Consider the following 20,417-nt stretch of genomic DNA (forward strand, 5'->3'; position numbering starts at 1 on the left):
AGCTGAGAAAGCAAAGGAAATATAAAATTTAATTAAACTTAAGAAATTCAGCTGTAATGGAAATCGGCAACCAATATAACAATCAATACAGCAGTGCTTATGATCTACATGCAAAGTATTTCAAGTACATCAATAAAAAGTAAAACATTTGTTCCATGGTTTTATTATGTTTTGGCACAAAGGAAACAAATTATTCAACATGATGTGCTTTGTTAAATAAATTACCTTTTATTACAAAATGAAACATAAGTCATTACCATATTGAAAATACTGTACACATTCCATCAAATGTGATTTATTTACTGTAACAGTTTAACATTGCAACAGAAAATGAAGAATACTTCACAGATTTTATGGTACATAACTCCTTTTAAGAAATCTGTCAATGTTGCTCAGGGGCATTTTGTTGTAATTCTTCATGTATTTTTAGATAAGTTTGCATTACTTTATATTGTAACTTTCATATCGAGCAAGTTAATATCAAAGTACTTTTACATGAACAACACCATACTGCATATTCCACAAATCCATACCCATAAGACAAATAAATTACTGGCATTGTAATCCACAGTGTGAAATTTGTTTATTTATTCTTTCAGTTTTTGGTCTCACATATTTTAATACTGAATGACAGAAATGGACTGGCTACACTATCCTTTCTTTTAAGAAAGAAATCTTTATTCAAATGAAAAATAAATGTGCACATTTTAATAAATAAACATATTTAAGCCTCACAAATACTTTAAATAACACTGACACATTTTGAAAAAAAGGGTTATGATGCTTAGAGAATGATATTTTACAAGTTTTTAGTGTTCAAGTTCAAGTTTTTAGTGAGAGTAAAGTAATCACCCAAATTAAATGCCTTAACAGTCTCTTTAGCTACATATCCCTGCTTGTTTATTCATTTATTTCATTCCCCTTAGGAATGCTGGCCACCTGATAAAAAGTGTTTGAGGCTGTACAGCAATATGCACCCAAGACCAGTCTTCAACTAAAAGTTTCTTTGTTATACTCAAATGTTGTTCCAAAACCACAAGTGCTATTGCTGAGTTTATGAAGTGTCTTGGAAATCTTACTTGGTCCGCAGCAAAACACTCCAACACGTTTTCTGTTAAACAACAAAAAGAAACATCAAGGTATAAAAAAATGTCATAGAACATAAATCTACAAGATATAATCTGTGCCTTGATTATTAAGCCATTTATAGTACTTTCTAAATCTAAATTAATACATGCAAATCATTTTTTTTCAATTGCTTCAGGAAAAAAAATCAAAACATCTATTACTGCATATGTTATATACAGTATGTACAGTATATTTAAAATATGCTGTTAAGTACAGAGTTGGGAGTAAAGAAATCATCTCTTTATAACAGGAAAATTAACATCTTCCTAAGGCTTCTCATGAAAACAAATCATACATTTTAATGTTCAAACAAGTTCCTTTTATGGTCACGCAGAAAATTTGGGCAGTTAAGTGTTAACGGATTTAAAACACTACACCAGAGCTAAAACTGTATGGTCCGTGATGAGCTTGTCTACTCTGCTAACCCATGACTAGTAATAAAAAATAAAAAAGCAGGCACTAGATCCACTCTGGCAGGAAGAAAAAGATAGAGAGTGTAAGATAGACTCCATCAGGCACAATGAAACATTCAGGAACACCAGGGCAGGAAAGAGAGGGTAGCAATGTGATGGAAACACCTCTACAATTGTGAGAAGATCATGTCATCTTTGTGAGCCTTATTTATGCCTTTTGAATTCTCTGGTTTAATCTACTGATTAAAGATGTAACTGCAAGTTACAATTTGCAAAAAAAAAATCATACACTTGGCACTGTACCACTGAAAGAATGGCCCCACAAGTTTATGTGAATCATGACGAATCCTAAAAAAACTTTCCATTATTAGTATAATATAACATATTCTTTCTATTAGATAGTGGGCAGTTTTACTGTAAAAGACATATTTAGCATGACACATTAATTCAAGAATAGGTTTTGATTTTCAGACTCTTGGACTGCACTTTAGTTGTACAGTTAAAGCCGAAACTTAAAATGTGAATTAAACATTGATTTTAAAAAGGGAAGAAAGTAGGCTGTAGTTAATTAAGAAAACTGTTCACTAAAAAAGAACAGCAGAAAAATAGCCATCAAGGACTGAAAACTACTGATTGTGATGGTGACAGAATTACCTCACAAAGCAAAAATGACACAATCCTGAAAATTTCAATCTTGATTAGTAATATAAATAACTAAAAAACAGCCCCCTTCTCTTTAGCCTCATAAAACTTTTTCTTTTAAATGCTAGTGGGTGATAAGTGTAGTTCATTTGTAATACAAATGTATTAATTTAATCATCTTATTATGTTAAACAAATTTAATTTTCTAATCCTAAGGCAGAAAGAACTTCAAAGCTTCCTCTATATTCGTATTTACAAGCAGTTTATTAGAATTGCTGGATAGTTCCCCAAAAATATGAAAGGGAGTAACATGCAAAGTTACACTCAAGCAAATAAAACCAGATCATGGAAGACAATATACAACAACTAAAACATTGTTCACTTACTGTCGGTTACTCTTTGAAATTTCTTCAAATATTAGCTTCCATTGTGGTCGTCCTATGAAAAGCCTAGAGTTCAATATTTGGTATTTCTCGCCAAAACTACTCTAAAAGAAACATACCATAGGAAAAACAAATGTTAATGAATAAATCTTACGTATTCTTTATAAAAAAGTATAAATAATTATATAACTCTCTCTCCCAACATTGTTTAAAACAATATCAAAATTGCTTAAAGCATTATAGTAATCCAAAAAGAGATGTTTTTCTAAATAAACCTATTATTTTGAAAACGATATTATAACTCTTCATTAACTTTTTTTGCATACATGACCTTGAACTACATTTAGTCAGTTTGACAACATTTCATTGCTTTTAGGTGAGAAGTTTTAACCTTTTCAACTGACAGATTTCAAGTAATAGGCCAAAGCCTGAAAGTCTTGTCATGCTGAACAGAAGTGCAGTGTAGTCTGGGAAAGCAGAACTGCAAAACAGCACTCACAGTGTTTTGATTAGTTAAAAACAGCATGGGAAAACCAAACCTTAAGCTTATATGATAATGATTTAGTAAAATTACAGTGTTTTGAGATGTTGTAAAAAATATTAGCCATTTTTGCCTGCAGAAAGAAAGCCAGGTTCTCATTTTGGGGGTGGGCAGGATATGGGATAATGGGTGATGAGTGATTGGCTTTTTATTCGACTTTTTTTTGCCATAAAGAGTTCTCAGTTGAATTGCCAGTTGTTGTTAAAATGGACATTTCAGTTCAGTTTTTGTCACTGAAACCACTGAAAATGGAAACTTTGAGAAGAGCTTAAACTGAGCTTGCAGAATTAATCTGTTTAGTTTCTGGACACATGGAAAAACAGCTCTCTCCCTGGCAAAAATATTTTTCTTTTCATTTTTTTGGTTAATTATATATGATGTGTAACTGAGTGTGATAAGAGGTCAGTGATAAAATGTGGTTTTACATAAAAAATTGTGAGTCCTGGAACATATAGTCTCCAAGTGGGTCTGAGTAAACATGTGAGTGTGCATGCACCACTCCAAGACTGATTTGGGATGCTTAGCTGATTATGCATTCACATGTGAATGCAAGCAGGTCAGTCAAATTCTAGGTGGAGGATTGCACTTGAACCCAATCAGGGCTGCATAGGGAGTCTGCAAGGCAGAGAGAAGAAAACAAAAAAAGAGGTAAAGGAAAAATTAAGGCATGGAGGGTAAAGGAAAGAAAGGCAGAGAAAAATGCAACAACAGGATGGGAGATGGCACAATTTGTGTAGAAAAGCAGACAGATGAGAAAGTGAGCTCCTGGTGGGAAGCATACGGTTTGACACTGAAGAGGGAGGCAGAGGGGCCATTCCTGCTGAGTACTCTTTGGAGCAGGAGTTCCCACAAAAAACCAGATGGACTGCGGTGTGGAGGTACTGACTAGCAAAGCTCGTCCTGGTGTCCTGCAAAGGCAGACGGACTAGCAACAGAGACTTAAGCTGGATTGAAGGGTTATCTGTGCCTGCTGGTGGACTTCTCCTCGTGTTAAAGAATCCACCAAGAGTAGAACAAGGAGATGTCGGATTTTAGAGAGAAGCACATGGTATTACAAGAGGATATGTTTGCCCTTGATTTTAACCTCGTTTTCATGGCATATATTTATTTGGATTTCTACCTGGACACTGTTTTTATTGTGGATTATTTATTTATTTGACTTTTTTTTCACTGAACTTTGGACACTGTTCGTTTTGGTTTTAATAAAAGCACTTTGTTCCAACCCTTCCTGATTGTGTGTGTCCTCATTTGCACAGCTCATTCTCAGTATGTTATTGGCAGTTCCGGGTTCAAGAGGCTCCTGGAAGCAACCATGAAGCATAGTGTAGCTGTCACACTGAGGAACTGGACCACATGGAGTGTCTTGCTGAAAGAAAACCACATGAACCCATAGAGTGTTCACCCACAAAAAATATAATTCTTTGCATTACTTGTATTTGTTGCTAGTGGTTATTATGGAAGCAAATGTGATTTGTAAGTAAAAGCCTGAATCCAGTCTTTGTCTGATTGATTGCTAATGGGCTTATGACTAAAATGATTATTCCTTGTCTAGCTATGGTCCCTTAAGTGGAACATGGGGACATTCTTGTGAAGCCTTCTGTTCAACTAACTGAGTTGAAGTAAAGAAGTGAAAGTAAAGACAGTCCTATTCAGTAAAAGCAGACTGTCATTAGAGGTCTCTATGGTTGAATATGCGGGGTAAAATGAGGGCAGTGAGATAGATAAAAGGTTACAGATAACAGTTATGTAGCTGGTTTAACATTTCTTTGTATCCCCATTAAGAGAAGAACCTAAAAGGTTAGTTGGTACCTCTTTAGCATGAACTTAGGTGCACGTGATAATACAATAAAGCAACAGATATTTGTACATATTAGAAACTTATAACAGAGGAACAGAAATAGATGTGCTGATACATTTTCATTTGTGTAACAATGTAAAAGTATATTTAAACCAAAAGAAGTCTTAGGGTCCAAAACTAACTAAACAAATACATTTGTTTGTGTCAAACAAAAAATATTTCACACAGGCATTACGAGCAAAAAAATCGATAAAGGCAACAGTAACAGTATACATACAATATATACACATACCATACAACTATAATCAATAAGCAAAATTGAACAAGCCTACTTAGTCAGAGAAGATCTTCATTGAATTTGGTAATATTGCTCCTGCCATGTTATGGCTAGGCACTAAATAACCATTTATTAACAGATATGCTTTAGTTCATTTAAATGTTATGGAGATAAAAGGTTCATATTAACAGCACTGAGTAAACAATGAGTAAATAATACTGATTTTTCTTTTTGAATTTGCTTGCCATTTACAGGATAAAACCTATTCAAATGAATCACATGAACTGTTCAAGGTCAGTCTTTTCTATCAAACATTTTTGGTCAACACAATTTAATGTTGTTGACAGTGCACTGTATGTTTTGGGTTACAAAACATCTAATATAAAATGCTGGTTGGAATATTGTGCATTTCAGACCTTCATGAATCTATTAATAATGACTGCTGGTGTTCCAAAGGTCAAAAGGCAGCGGAACTTGACCTTTGCAATGTGCCGTGTGTGTGAAATCACGTTCAAGCAACCTGCAGCTTTGCCTGATGGAGCAGTACTTAACTTTAAGCAACTGTTTATTTACAGCTGGGCAATCTATTGAAAGGTCTCAGTCTATGGCAGTAGAGTAAACTCTAGAGAGCTCTGACAAACACAGCCTTATCTACATTGATCTAACATGGTAAAAGCTGTGACCTTAGGCATGTGCTGCAAAACATCCCATATAAGCGCAGCAATCAGCAAGTCAGCTATGACCTTAGACTCCCTGACACCTTGAACAGTTTCTTTGCACGCTTTGATGCATCTAGCAGCAGGGAGACTGTACATCAGCCTCTAGTCCTGCAACTACACCAAGTGAGGTCCACCCTGAGGAGGATCAACACCAACAGAGCTACAGGACCAGATAAGGTGTCGGGTAAGAGACTGAAAATATGTGCTGATCAATTGGCAGTAGTTTTTCTGGACATTTTCAACCTTTCTCTACAACTTGCAATGGTCCCTGTCTGCCTCAAATCCTCCACTATTGTGCCAGTGCCTAAAAAATCAGCGGTCACCTGCCTTAATGATTACAGCCCTGTGGCTCTGACCCCAATAATAATGAAGTGCTTTGAGAGAATCCTCCTAAAGTACATCAAGGATGCCATCCCTGCTGGATTTGACAACCATCAGTTCGCCTACAGGAGGAACAGATCTACAGTGGATGCCGTCTCAATAGTACTTCACACAGCCCTGACTCATCTGCAGTGCCCTAACACTTATGTTAGGATGCTATTCGTCAATTTTACTTCAACGTTTAACACCGTAATCCCAGACAAGCTGGTACAAAAGCTTCATAATCTGGGTCTGTCCACATTGTTGTGTCTCTGAATCAGGGACTTTCTCGCTAACAGGCCTCAGCTGGTTAGAATTTGTGATCGTACATCAGCCACACTGGTTCTGAACACAGGCACGCCACAGGGTTGTGTGCTCAGCCCAGAACTCCTCACATTATTTACACACGATTGCTCTGCCATCCATGCCACAAATATGGTTATGAAGTTTGCGGATGATACAACCGTTGTGGGTCTCATATCAGACAATGATGAGACTCACTATAGAGAGGAGATACAACACCTATCACTATGGTGCTCAGCCAACAAACTCATTTTGAACACCAGCAAGACCAAAGAGATCATTGTAGACTATAGCAGGTCCAGAAGAACAGAACATGCTCCTATATTCATACATGAGGAGGCTGTAATGTGTGTGGACATTATCAAGTTCTTGGGTATCCACATCACATCAGATCTGACCTGGTCTTTGAACACATCTCACCTGGTAAAGAAAGCCCAACAAAGACTCTTCTTCCTCAGGAAGATGAGATGAGCTGGATTCTCCTCTCGGCTGCTCACAAACTTCTACAGATCCACTACAGAAAGAATCCTCTGTCACAGTATGACAGTGTGGTACAGCAGTTGCACAGGACAGGAAGGACTTTGGCACGTGTGGTGAGAACAGCACATGGGATCGTGGGAAGTCCTCTCCTAGACCTGGACTCTCTATATGCTGGAAGGGTTCAGAAGAGGGCCAAATGTATAGCTGTGGATCTCACCCATCCGGGAAATGGACTGTTTGTACCACTGCCTTCAGGATAGTGGTACAGAAACATAAAAACACATACCAGCAGACTGAAAGACAGCTTTTTCCCCAGAGCTGTGAAGTCCATCTGCCCCTGCTGATACACACATACATCTACCCCTAATCTGCCCCCCTATAGACATGAACACACACTTCGCGTGACCTTTCACATTCCGTGACCTTCAGTAATACTGATGGTTTCCTCTTTGTGATTATATAACATTACTTCTATTTTTTATGTACAGTCGATTCCGGTTAATTGGACCACATTGGGACGCAATCATTTTGGTCCTAATAACCGGCTGGTCTGATTACACGAACATGCCCTATACATGTGCAACCAAGACGGGACGTGCTATAAGTAACATATTAAAATGTCATTATGACTTTTATTGTGCTGCACATGCGTATAGCGAACGTACAAACAAGAACTACATACATGTACATGTACGGTTGCTTACAACTTTGTTTATTGAAAAAGAAATCTACAAATTCTTCGAAACGATCTACACGACACTCAGCATGCGAAGCACAATAAAAAAGGTTACATTACCAAATTCCAGTCAACGTTTGAAGAACTTGGCTAGTGTGGATCTGACGCATTCTGTTGATGCACTGCACTTGAACAAAATCACCACAAACATCTAATGCATCAATGGGACTGCCTTCATTTCCCTCCTGCATGAAATAGCGGCGCAAAGTTTCAATGCATTTCCTGGCATTTTCTGGAATTGTGCCCATTCTTCTAGCATCTTTTTCTCTAGTTTTAACAAGCGCGAAATTGTAGTCTTTGTCAAGCCGGTAATTTCAACCAACCGACACTGACAAGTGTTTGGTGGTTGTTGCCTGATCTGATCCAGGAAATCAATTTTTTCAGCTAACGTCAAGTCCCGCCGTGGCATTTTGGCAGGGGAAACAAGACACACACAGTTCACAGACTTCTGATGAAATCTTGGTGTTTGTGGAGGTCAGGAGAGCCACAAAATGCTCGCCATTCAAAGCTTCGGCACTAAAAGCGTCCTGTTTGACTTTTTGAAGCAAAAGCTTTCTCGCGTAAACTTTAATCCTGATTGACAGGAAGGAATTCCTTGCATGGACACTCTTGTTTACGCTCAACTTCATGTCGCCGGCTACTGGGCAGTCCGTTTTAGGAAAGAAAGGGCAGGCATGTTCACCCCCACTGGTTTGCACTTGGCACAAATTTTCCAACTTCCTGACCTTTGATAAAAGCATAAATTCTCCTGGGGAGCCCAGGGATCCTCCCAATGTCGCTGACCCGCTTTACATCTGCTTTCCGCGGGCGACTTGTGGCTTCTTTTTCTTATTCTCTGTCACGTTCTTTGGTCCAATTAAACGGAATTTTAGTCCAGATAAGTGAACAATATTAGGCTTATGTAATATGATCTGTTTCGGTTCTTTAGGATTCGGTCCGAATAAGCGGCTGGTCCACTTAACCGGTGTTCCAATTAACTGGAATCGACTGTTTTTGTTTTATGTTCATATATTTTATTTCTATTTATGTTTTATGTTAATTGTTTTGTTTTTCTTTTATTCTATTATTGTAAAGCACTTTGGCCACAGCATTACTATGTTGTTTTAAATGTGCTATATAAATAAATTGACATTGACTTTCCCTCGTAATCAAACACACACACTTGTATTCCTTCCCTGCAGACCCACACACACACAGATCACTGGTCTATGCAGGCATATTACCTCAGGAAAATTCTGGACTTGATGATGTTTTATTGCTGCTGTCTTTTATACTTATTATGTTTATTTTATTATGTATAGTGTATTGTGTATTTAAGTATTCTGCCTTGAAGCTGAGTCCTACCACCAAAAAATTTTATGTGTATGCATAATGACAATAAAGAATTCTATCTATCTATCTATCTATCTATCTATCTATCTATCTATCTATCTATCTATCTATCTATCTATCTATCTATCTATCTATCTATCTATCTATCTATCTATCTATCTATCTATCTATCTATCTATATGTATGTTCATGTTGTATGATGTTCATGTTGTATTATGGTTCATGTTGTATGATGTTCATAATGACTTTTGATTTTTGTCTGTTGTTGCTGTTCTTGGTTCATTTCTATGATAATACAAACTAGAACTGTTATTACTGAAGGCTAGGATGATACTGAACATTTTGCTTTTTGTGCATATTGTACCTAATCAGTAGATTGTGATGTGTCCTGTCATCCTTCCACCCATTTTCAAAATCAGATTGAGTTTGTTGGAGTCAGCACCACAAAAACAACTACGGGCTGATTGAGATCGTGCTATATATGCCTGTTGCCGATGGGTAATAAAAGGGACATCATAAATGCAGGGAACAGTATAACTCGGCCACTGACTATGCCCGTTTGCTGTGTCTGTGGAGAGTGGTAGTTCCCGCTAAAATAAATAACCCTGCTGTTCCAATTTCAAGTTGAATAAAGCTGGTTTTGCTAAAGTACTGAGACTCAGCCTTGTGTTTTGGGGTGCAAGACAGTGACTCATGGGTCACAATATTAAAAGAACTTGGAGTGTTCTGAAAAAATTATGAAGTTCAAAAGGTTTTGAAAAACAGATAGCACATCTGAGGTAACCGTTTTAAGGAGCAAGCCACAAAAAATATCAAAATGACAATTGAAAAACAATCCTAAAAGAAACATCTAGCCTTGACATTATACTGTATACATTTACAACAACCAATAGAGAGCACATCATTCTGAAAGTTTAAAATTGACCATGCTAGTTAAATCATTGTTTCTTTTCAATACTAATGGCAGTAAAATTACAGCAAATATCACAAATCTATGCTTTATCAGAGTAAAGTACAACTTCTACTGATGTTAATGCTATATTTTTAATTAGTTCTTATTCTTTTAAAAAGTAAATAGTATCTTTTTACCTGTATTCCTTTGGATTGGCTGAGGTATAGCTGGATGTTTAAATAATCTGGTCGATTTTCCTCCCAAAGCTAGTATTAAAAACAAAACAAAATACAGTAACAATTGTGAATTTAATTTAATTAATAAAGTATCTATCTATCTATCTATCTATCTATCTATCTATCTATCTATCTATCTATCTATCTATCTATCTATCTATCTATCTATCTATCTATCTATCTATCTATTATGGCTTCTTGAAGTCAAAGGTCAGAAAATTTCTTAAATTCTTTGTTTTTTTGCCATTTAATTTAAGCTGATGTTTCTAATGCTTGACACATGAAATATTAGTGTTAACTCCTGTCTCTTGAATACTACATTGGAAATATGCTAATCAAGTCTACAATTTAGGACGAAAATCTAGCCATTGTTTATTATCATTTAGATTATAAATTTGTTTTTGTGTTTTTAGGTTACCCGTAAACTGTGACATACCACGTTTTATATCATATCATATCATATCATATCATATCATATCACCACCATCCTTACAGGACCTGTATGCAAAAATGTACACTACCACGGTAACCAACAGAAATGGTTAAGTCCAGGTAGACACATGTGTTGCCCCAAATCAAGAACATAAAGACTGAGAAAGAGCTTGATTTCCAAAACAATAATAATAACTAATGGTCACCTTGTCAGGCATTTCTCAAAACTGTAATAAGAGTCCTCTATTATTTATATTGTTTAACTTTATTATTTTACAATTGTTATGCCTCTAATATGTATTAGCCATTGCAATTACTTGAGTATTTTCATCTGCACCTTTTAATATTTAATATCTATATTATTGTAGATTTTTCAATTTTATTGCACAGTACAAACTGTTCACTGAACTGCTTTTCATTATGTACCCAATGTGTGTACATGTGATAAATAAATAAAATCTTGATCTTCAATCCTGATCTTAGTCACTATTTACTAAATATTCTGTGTGGTGACTGTTTCAAATGGACAAGCCATGAATGCCCACAGGAAGGAGCTTGTACAGCACATCATTTAAATCTAAGAATATAGAATTCAAAGACAATACTGATTTGATCCAATGCATACTCTTTAATGTGTGCATATGCCATTGCAATTCCATAAAAGTTGGGACAGTATGGGAAATGCTAATGAAAACAAAAAGGAGTGATTTGTAAATTTACTTTGTTTTATATTCATACAAATACAGCGTAAGGTCAAACTATTTTATTTTTACCTAATTAACTACATTAGTTTTTAAAGATATACATTTATCCTGAAATTGAAGTTCCAAAAGAGCTTGGGTAGGTTAGTTTAGGTCTAATAATGATGTAACAATGTGAGACAATAAGGTGATGTGAAGCAGGTAAGGCCATCATGTTCTGGTATACATGGAGCCTCCAAAAAGAAAGACTGAATCCTTCAAGAGTAAGGATTGAGCTAGGCTCACCAGTTTGCTATCAGACACACCAGTAAATAATCCGGCACTTTGAGAATGATAATCTCCAAAGACAAATTGGTAGGATTTTGGGCATCTTACTCTCTACAGTGCACAATATGTTATGAGGTGAGGTTCATGGCAGTACAAATTTAAAAAAAAAAAACAGTGCACTTAAGCTTGAGGGGTGGGGTGCAGTTGTGTTTTAGCATGGTGGAGTGGCTCCATGGTGTTGATGAGATGATAAGGTGGTCAGCAGATCATGCGTTCATGTGCAGAATTGGACTGTCTGGCCAAATGCCTCATTAGCACTTTGGGGTGCATAATTGCGCACCTGCACTTGCCAACAGTTAAAATGAAGAGTACGAGCAGTACAGGGGGAGAACAATAGGAGAATATTTGGAGGCAAAAGTTGAAAGAGAAAAAGCAAGGTCTACATCAGTGGAAGTAAGCTTGGTGGAGAAAGGGAGGCAGTGTGGTCAGACACCAGTGTGGGAGTATAGCTAACGGCACTCAGAGGGGCATCCCTGTTGAACTGTGGTGTAGAACAGGGGACTTCAATTGACCCTCCCATGAATCCCCGGAGTGTAATGTAGCAAATGGGAAGTCAGATTTCCAGCTAGGTGCATTATGTCCGAAGCCAAAGAAGGCAGGTTGGATGGAGTTGTTGCCACCTGGGAAGCCCTGCTTGAGTGAGCTAGGGACACAAAGATAGAGCTGAGATAGACTTGCTGAATAGTCCAATGTTTCTTAATGGGATTTTAAAGGATTTATTGTTATTTTTTTTTTATTTCTATATGAAGCACCGTTTTTTAATTGGATTAATTATTGACTTTATTTGATAAGATTTGCACTGCACTATTGTTGGGACATTATTGAACAACATGAACCAGGTTGATGTCTCTTACTTTACTGCTATATCCACAAATGTAAGTGAAAGCTTTACTGTGCAAAGCAGATGCCATACATCAACATTGTCCAGAATCGCCGCCGATTTCTCTGGGCTTAACTTGTTTGGGATGAAAAATAGTACAGTGGAACTGTATTTTATGTTCTGAACACATTTCAAATAGCTTTTGGAACAAACAGCCATTGTGTTCTCCAGGCCAAAGAGGAAAATAACTATCAATGTTGCCAGCTGCAAAAGACAGCATCTATCATGTTATGGGTGTGTGTCAGTGCCCTTGGCATCTGTGAGTGTACCATTAATGCAGAAAGATATGTACAAACTTTGAAGCAACGTATCCTGCCATCCAGATGACATATTTTCTAAAGACTATCCCTGCATTTACCAGCAGGACAATAGTAAATTACATTCTGCCCAGGTTTTAAGTGCATGGCTATGTAAACAGAGAGTGCAGGTATGAGGTTGGCAGTCCTGACCTGTGTGAAACATTATAAAGCACATAATACAACAATGAAAGCCCCGTACAATTGGAGACCTGAATAGTAAATGAGTTGGAGTAACTTCCGCTTACTAAACTTAACCAACAAGTGTTTTCAGTGCCGAAACACGTAATAAGTGTTATCTGAAGAAATGTAATGTGACACAGTGGGAAACACTTGACTGTCCCAACTTTTTGGAGCATGTTGCAGTTATCACATTTGACATGAGTGTATATATTCAAACAAACAATTACATTCACAAGTTAAAACATCAAATTATGTGTTGTGGGGTTTTCAATAATACAAGGTGAAGAGAATTTACAAATCACTAATTTTAGAAGCATTTTTGAAACTTTTGATACTAAGCTCTTTCTTTGCCAGACTTGCAGCTGTGTCAAAGCCCAATATTTAATTTAGCTGCTTCTACACTTAGAACTAGGCACTCTGGTCATTCCTGCATATATATCATATATTTTAACATAAAAACTATCGCAAATACTTCACACAACAATTAACAGTATTGTTAATTGTAAAGAAAAACTGAACAGTCAGGAGCAAAGGTGCACTTTCATAAATAGACCAGACTGGGTATAACCTGCATGTAAGGAAATTCATTACTATTTGTCTAGCTGAAGTTTTTTACTAACAAAAAACAGATGCATTTTTGCTAGTATTTAACTTTGTCTGGTTAAACATACATGGTATGAAAGGTCTCTAATGTTTAACCTTTAAGTATTTAAAGAGTTAAAAATAAAAAAGCAAAACAGACCAGACAGTTTTCTAAAAGGGCATTTACAGATAAAATCTGATTACTTTTTAGACATTCAGGTAAAAAGAAAAATATTATGCTGCCATTAGGGAAAAAAAATCCTTTGAACAACCAAATATTGAAATAAACATTTCTTATGAAGGTTGCAGCTTCACACCATTGTGAAAAGTGATCAAACCCTAGCTGCCTGTTTTCTGACTTGCAGCTTTAAAGAAAAACACTCTAACTTCTTATAGAACTAATTGTTTTAAAATCTGTTTTTCATGTGTGATCTGTGTTTACAAAATGCATTTGCCAATATTGGGTGGCACGGTGGCGCAGTGGGTAGTGCTGCTGCCTCGCAGTTGGGAGATCTGGGGACCTGGGTTCGCTTCCCGGGTCCTCCCTGCATGGAGTTTGCATGTTCTCCCCGTGTCTGCGTGGGTTTCCTCCCACAGTCCAAAGACATGCAGGTTAGGTGGATTGGCAATTCTAAATTGGCCCTAGTGTGTGCTTGGCGTGTGGGTGTGTTTGTATGTGTCCTGCGGTGGGTTGGCACCCTGCCTGGGATTGGTTCCTGCCTTGTGCCCTGTGTTGGCTGGGATTGGCTCCAGCAGACCCCTGTGACCCTGTGTTCAGATTCAGCGGGTTGGAAAATGGATGGATGGATTTGCCAATATTAGTGGATATATTTATTACTGTTTTTTTTTCTTTGAAGTAAATTTGTTTTCCTGAAAGAACCTAACCCTGCAGCCTTTCAGAGTAAAATGCTCACTAAAACAAAGGTTTTATAACTGATAAATGGTATTGTAGTTAGTGGATATATTTATAACATTGCTGTCATTTTTCATGGGGTTTAAAGGTATCCAAAACTAAAGAACAGTTTTTATAATATACAAAAGTGAACTTAATCTTTCATTAAAAGCTCACTAATACCCAATATAGATCTTCCTGCTGGTGAAGGTTGCCAGCATAGCTAACCATCGCATAACGCAGCAGACAGGGGTTATCCTATTAGATGCAAATACAAATGAGGAGGAAGGGGGGGTCAGTGTTTTCTCTTTAATTGTACAGGAAATATAGGACTCATACATTTTTGTATATTAGTTTGTTTTTGTATGAAATAACAAGGTATAAAACACATTCAGTTTTATCTTAAAAACTTTAACGATGGAAGGCCCATTTCCCAAGAAAGACAGTAGGATTTCATTCCAGTGATATCTTTAAGTGAATACATCCATCAATCCATATTCCAGACCTACTTTATTGTGAACAGTGTGGTGAGGTTTTTAAGTTAATACCTTTCTTAATTATATTTGTCATTTCCCAATATCTGCATGTTCAAGGATGAAAAAATACTTATTAGATTTGCATTTCTATTAAATTTTATAAAGACCTCTTCTATTTTTATTAATGTTCATGCACATGGCTGAGTTTATGTCTTGCATCTGGGTGGTCTGAGGTTGCTGCTGTTACTTTTCCAAACAGGTACTGAAAGCATGCTAGAGTATGAACAGCAAGGAGAAATGAATATGACATAATAGTTGCCACTATTATACCAATCACTATGATGCTCTTACTTCTTCTTTCACTTATACTTCTACTCCCTATGCTCATTTTTGGGTTTTGCCTGAAACTGCAGTTAAAATGTACTTATTCTTTCAGTTCTGGAAGATTTTCTTGAGCAAAATACTTTTGTTTAAGGTACAGAAAGAAGATGAATAAAGTTTCAACATTAGCAAAAGAGTAATCTTTTAATTCGGACATACAATCCAATATAACTCGAACAGTGGAAATAGAATGTACTGATAGTACAATTTTTGGTAAAATACTATTTAAGAAGGAGAATGACAAATTTGATACATTGTGTTGGATTTCTACAAGTGTTACTTAAGTTTTGTTAGTATTGTATTTAGTCAGAAGAAGACTGCACACATTTGATTAAATATATTCCTCGTTTAGTGATGTTCTCCGAATAGTCTAAGTGTGCTAATCTTCACATTACCATCACAAAGACATTCATGGCTGTGGTGCACATATCTATAATCTTCATGTAGACTTTTATGTTCTTGGCATATAAAGCATGAAATAAGGCAAGATGTTGTTTGCCCTAGCATGTTCAGTCCATATTAATACTGTAAATGCCAAGTATCCAAAGATGGCTAATTCAGTGTTTGATATACTTCATCAGAAACAGCAGTAATACATGAAACATTGTTTTCACTAATCATATAATCATCCTGAGTCATCGGGATGAATTGTTGAAATGCATCACTGAAACCTAATCTGACGTACAATCAGGATGCAATGTCCCCTTCAGTACATAACAGACTAGCAAATAATAGGGATTCCTTGTATTTGACTGCTTGAATACAATTAAATCTTTTCATTTACTGGAAACGGCACAGTATCTGTAGTTGACCAGATGATGAAAGCAAATGGTACAACTAAACTTAAAAATGTGAAACAGATACACTGAAACATTCTCAGTTTACTGTAAGTGAGGGTCTGAAGTTCTTTGCGCATATTCTACAGATGGAGATGTTAACATAGTGCTCAGATCCACATATCAGGATTCTTGCTGTTACAATCATTTCTTTAAACATTATTATAAAGTTCTATAAATTATTATATGAATACTTATTCAATAAATTACTATCTCAATGTTTCTTACCTTGTGGTGTAACGCACCAAGCAGATCTGTAAACCAGTAGAAAGACCGGATTTCTCTGCAAACCCAGATGAAGTAAAGTCGCCTGAGTTTGTAGTGTCTCCATTCATCTCTGCAGGAAGATAATTCAAATTACTCACAAAGCCAAAGTTTGCAAATTCCATACAGTTAATTCTAAAACAGCATAAATGAATGAAATTGCACCAAAAGCAACTACAGTGATCCCTCGCTATATCGCGCTTCGCCTTTCGCGGCTTCACTCCATCGCGGATTTTATATGTAAGCATATTTAAATATATATCGCGGATTTTTCGCTACTTCGCGGGTTTCTGCGGACAATGGGTCTTTTAATTTCTGGTACATGCTTCCTCAGTTGGTTTGCCCAGTTGATTTCATACAAGGGACGCTATTGGCAGATGGCTGAAAAGCTATCCAGCTTACTTTGTCTCTCTCTCTCTCTCTCTTGCGCTGACGTAGGGGGGTGTGAGCAGGGGGGCTGTGTGCAGCTGCTTCCTGAAGGACAGGCTGCACGGAGCTTCGCATACTTAAAAGCTCAAAGGGCACGTATTGATTTTTTTTATCTGTCTCTCGCTATCTCTCTCTCTCTCTCTCTCTCTCTCTTCCTGCTCCTGACAGAGGGGGTGTGAGCTGCCGCCTTCAACAGCTTTGTACCGGCGGTGCTTCGCATACTTAAAAGCCCTATTGATTTTTTTTTGACTGCTTACTTTGCACTCCTTTGAAAAGGAAGATATGTTTGCATTCTTTTAATTGTGAGACAGAACTGTCATCTCTGTCTTGTCATGGAGCACAGTTTAAACTTTTGAAAAAGAGACAAATGTTTGTTTGCAGTGTTTGAATAACGTTCCTGTCTCTCTACAACCTCCTGTGTTTCTGCGCAAATCTGTGACCCAAGCATGACATTCTAAAAATAACCATATAAACATATGGTTTCTACTTCGCGGATTTTCCTATTTCGCGGGTGGCTCTGGAACGCAACCCCCGCGATGGAGGAGGGATTACTGTATTCTTATAGTATTATACAGTGCATCTGGAAAGTATTCACAGCGCATCACTTTTTCCACATTTTGTTATGTTACAGCCTTATTCCAAAATGGATTAAATTAATTTTTTTCCTCAGAATTCTACACACAACATCCCATAATGACAACGTGAAAAAAGTTTATTTGAGGTTTTTGCACATTTATTGAAAATAAAAAAACTGAGAAATCACACATACATAAGTATTCACAGCCTTTGCTCAATACAAGTCTTTTTGAATATGATGCCACAAGCTTGGCACACCTATCCTTGGCCAGTTTCACCCATTCCTCTTTGCAGCACCTCTCAAGCTCCATCAGGTTGGATGGGAAGCGTTGGTGCACAGCCATTTTAAGATCTCTCCAGAGATGTTCAATCGGATTCAAGTCTGGGCTCTGGCTGGGCCACTCAAGGACATTCACAGAGTTGTCCTGAAGCCACTCCTTTGATATCTTGGCTGTGTGCTTAGGGTCGTTGTCCTGCTGAAAGATGAACCGTCGCCCCAGTCTGAGGTCAAGAGCGCTCTGGAGCAGGTTTTCATCCAGGATGTCTCTGTACATTGCTGCAGTCATCTTTCCCTTTATCCTGACTAGTCTCCCAGTTCCTGCCACTGAAAAACATCCCCACAGCATGATGCTGCCACCACCATGCTTCACTGTAGGGATGGTATTGGCCTGGTGATGAGCCGTGCCTGGATTCCTCCAAATGTGACGCCTGGCATTCACACCAAAGAGTTCAATCTTTGTCTCATCAGACCAGAGAATTTTCTTTCTCATGGTCTGAGAGTCCTTCAGGTGCCTTTTGGCAAACTCCAGGTGGGCTGCCATGTGCCTTTTACTAAGGAGTGGCTTCCGCCTGGCCACTCTACCATACAGGCCTGATTGGTGTATTGCTGCAGAGATGGTTGTCCTTCTGGAAGGTTCTCCTCTCTCCACAGAGGACCTCTGAAGCTCTGACAGAGTGACCATCGGGTTCTTGGTCACCTCCCTGACTAAGGCCCTTCTCCCCCAATCGCTCAGTTTAGATGGCCGGCCAGCTCTAGGAAGAGTCCTGGTGGTTTCGAACTTCTTCCACTTACGGATGATGGAGGCCACTGTGCTCATTGGGACCTTCAAAGCAGCAGAAATTTTTCTGTAACCTTCCCCAGATTTGTGCCTCGAGACAATCCTGTCTTGGAGGTCTACAGACAATTCCTTTGACTTTGTGCTTGGTTTGTGCTCTGACATGAACTGTCAACTGTGGGACCTTATATAGAAATCCAAATCATGTCCAATCAACTGAATTTACCACAGGTGGACTCCAATTAAACTGCAGAAACATCTCAAGGATGATCAGGGGAAACAGGATGCACCTAAGCTCAATTTTGAGCTTCATGGCAAAGGCTGTGAATACTTATGTACATGTGCTTTCTCAATTTTTTTGTTTTTAAAAAATTTGCAAAAACCTCAAACTTTTTTCACGTTGTCATTATGGGGTGTTGTGTGTAGAATTCTGAGGAAAAAAATGAATTTAATCCATTTTGGAATAAGGCTGTAACATAACAAAATGTGGAAAAAATGATGCGCTGTGAATACTTTCCGGATTCACTGTATATAGTACATGAGTATATACTGTACATGTTCTGTATATATTTATGTTCTGTTCTGTAACTGTTTCGCAACATACTGACATATTATTCATATACTGTCTCTTTCCATTTCAGCAGTTCTGTTTAATTTTAAATTAATTTTTAGTTCCTATAAATTACCTTAAGAATTATCTATCTTTTTGAATTTTAGCAAACTAACAAGAAGCTCAGAGATTGAGTTGACAAGACAGATTTACAATGAAGCATTTTATGAGTACCATTTACTAGTCCAGTTAAGACCACTGAGAACAAAGTAGATGTGTTGCTAAAAGGCTGGTGTTCGACAGGGTGACTAGATTTATCAAATAATGAGAACCCGCTGGAACAGACAAATTTGTACTGGTGATATGTATGGAACAGTTATTTCAGGACCATTTAAATTATTAGGTTGCAGGAAAGTAGCATAGGTATATTATTATCTGAAATACAGAAACCTTATGATAAAATAATGTAAATCATAATAAATAGAGATAAATCTTAAGTACTGTAGAAATCACATTGAATATCATTTATTTTTTATGCAAGAAACATTAAAAATAAAAATGTAATTGGGGTTGTTTATAGGTGCAGCACATAATTAAGCTATTATAAAAACAGAAAACACATGAAAACTATGAAATGGCAATCAGTGTTATAGCTACAAACAAGAACAGGAAAGGAAAAAGGCACTATGTAGGTAGTATGTCATAACAGTATATGCAGATAGAGGATCAATATACGCCTTTTTTTTTACTTGTATTTTATAACCACAAAACTTAGATTTTTACATACTCTAGGTCTCTCATAAAGAAATTTGGTGATACAAATAAAAGAAAAAGTGCAATCATGCAGAAAACTGAAGAATATGGAGCACAGAAAAAAAATCTATAAAAAATAAAACAATTAACAACAACATACAATAATGTAAAAACGTCAGCCATTCAGTGTGTTTAAACTGTTGATTATGCATATGAAATGGAATAAAGTGGTTAAATGTTTGGCTTAGGTATTTTTGAGGACAAAGGGGCCCTGATTGTTCAGTGACTGGAACAAAAGGAGCCACTGAATCAAAACATTCCTGAAAATATTGCATTGAGTAATGTGAAGGCATATGCACAAGTTATTTGTAGAGTGTTTGAAGTAGCACATGAGTTTTACAAATGGGGGTACAATAATATTAATTATATGCAAAAGCAGAAACCTGATGACAAAATAAATGAGAAAACAGCAGCATGTACAAAAAGCTAAATAATTTCTTTAACTTCTAATGTTTTATAACCAAATATACAAAAATAGTAAATAAACAGCAGTATAATTAGTTC

The 20,417-nt window shown here is 36.9% G+C and overlaps 1 protein-coding gene across 2 annotated transcripts in view; it reads right to left on the reverse strand.

Moving 5' to 3' along the window:
• Positions 1 to 203: 203 nt before the first annotated feature.
• LOC114650646 (NADPH oxidase 4) overlaps positions 204 to 20,417 on the reverse strand; it is an 85,004-nt gene continuing 64,790 nt past the window's right edge. For both annotated transcript variants that reach the window (XM_028800417.2, XM_028800418.2), the window contains exons 15-18: positions 16,455 to 16,563; positions 10,202 to 10,270; positions 2,570 to 2,670; positions 204 to 1,111 (exon numbers count right to left, since the gene is read on the reverse strand). In XM_028800417.2, coding sequence (XP_028656250.1) covers positions 991 to 1,111; positions 2,570 to 2,670; positions 10,202 to 10,270; positions 16,455 to 16,563 — 400 coding nt within the window. In that variant the 3' untranslated portion in view covers positions 204 to 990. The remainder of the gene's footprint in view (positions 1,112 to 2,569; positions 2,671 to 10,201; positions 10,271 to 16,454; positions 16,564 to 20,417) is intronic.

The sequence above is a fragment of the Erpetoichthys calabaricus genome, chromosome 4 (genome assembly GCF_900747795.2).
Source record: "Erpetoichthys calabaricus chromosome 4, fErpCal1.3, whole genome shotgun sequence".
In the NCBI taxonomy this organism is placed as follows: domain Eukaryota; kingdom Metazoa; phylum Chordata; class Cladistia; order Polypteriformes; family Polypteridae; genus Erpetoichthys; species Erpetoichthys calabaricus.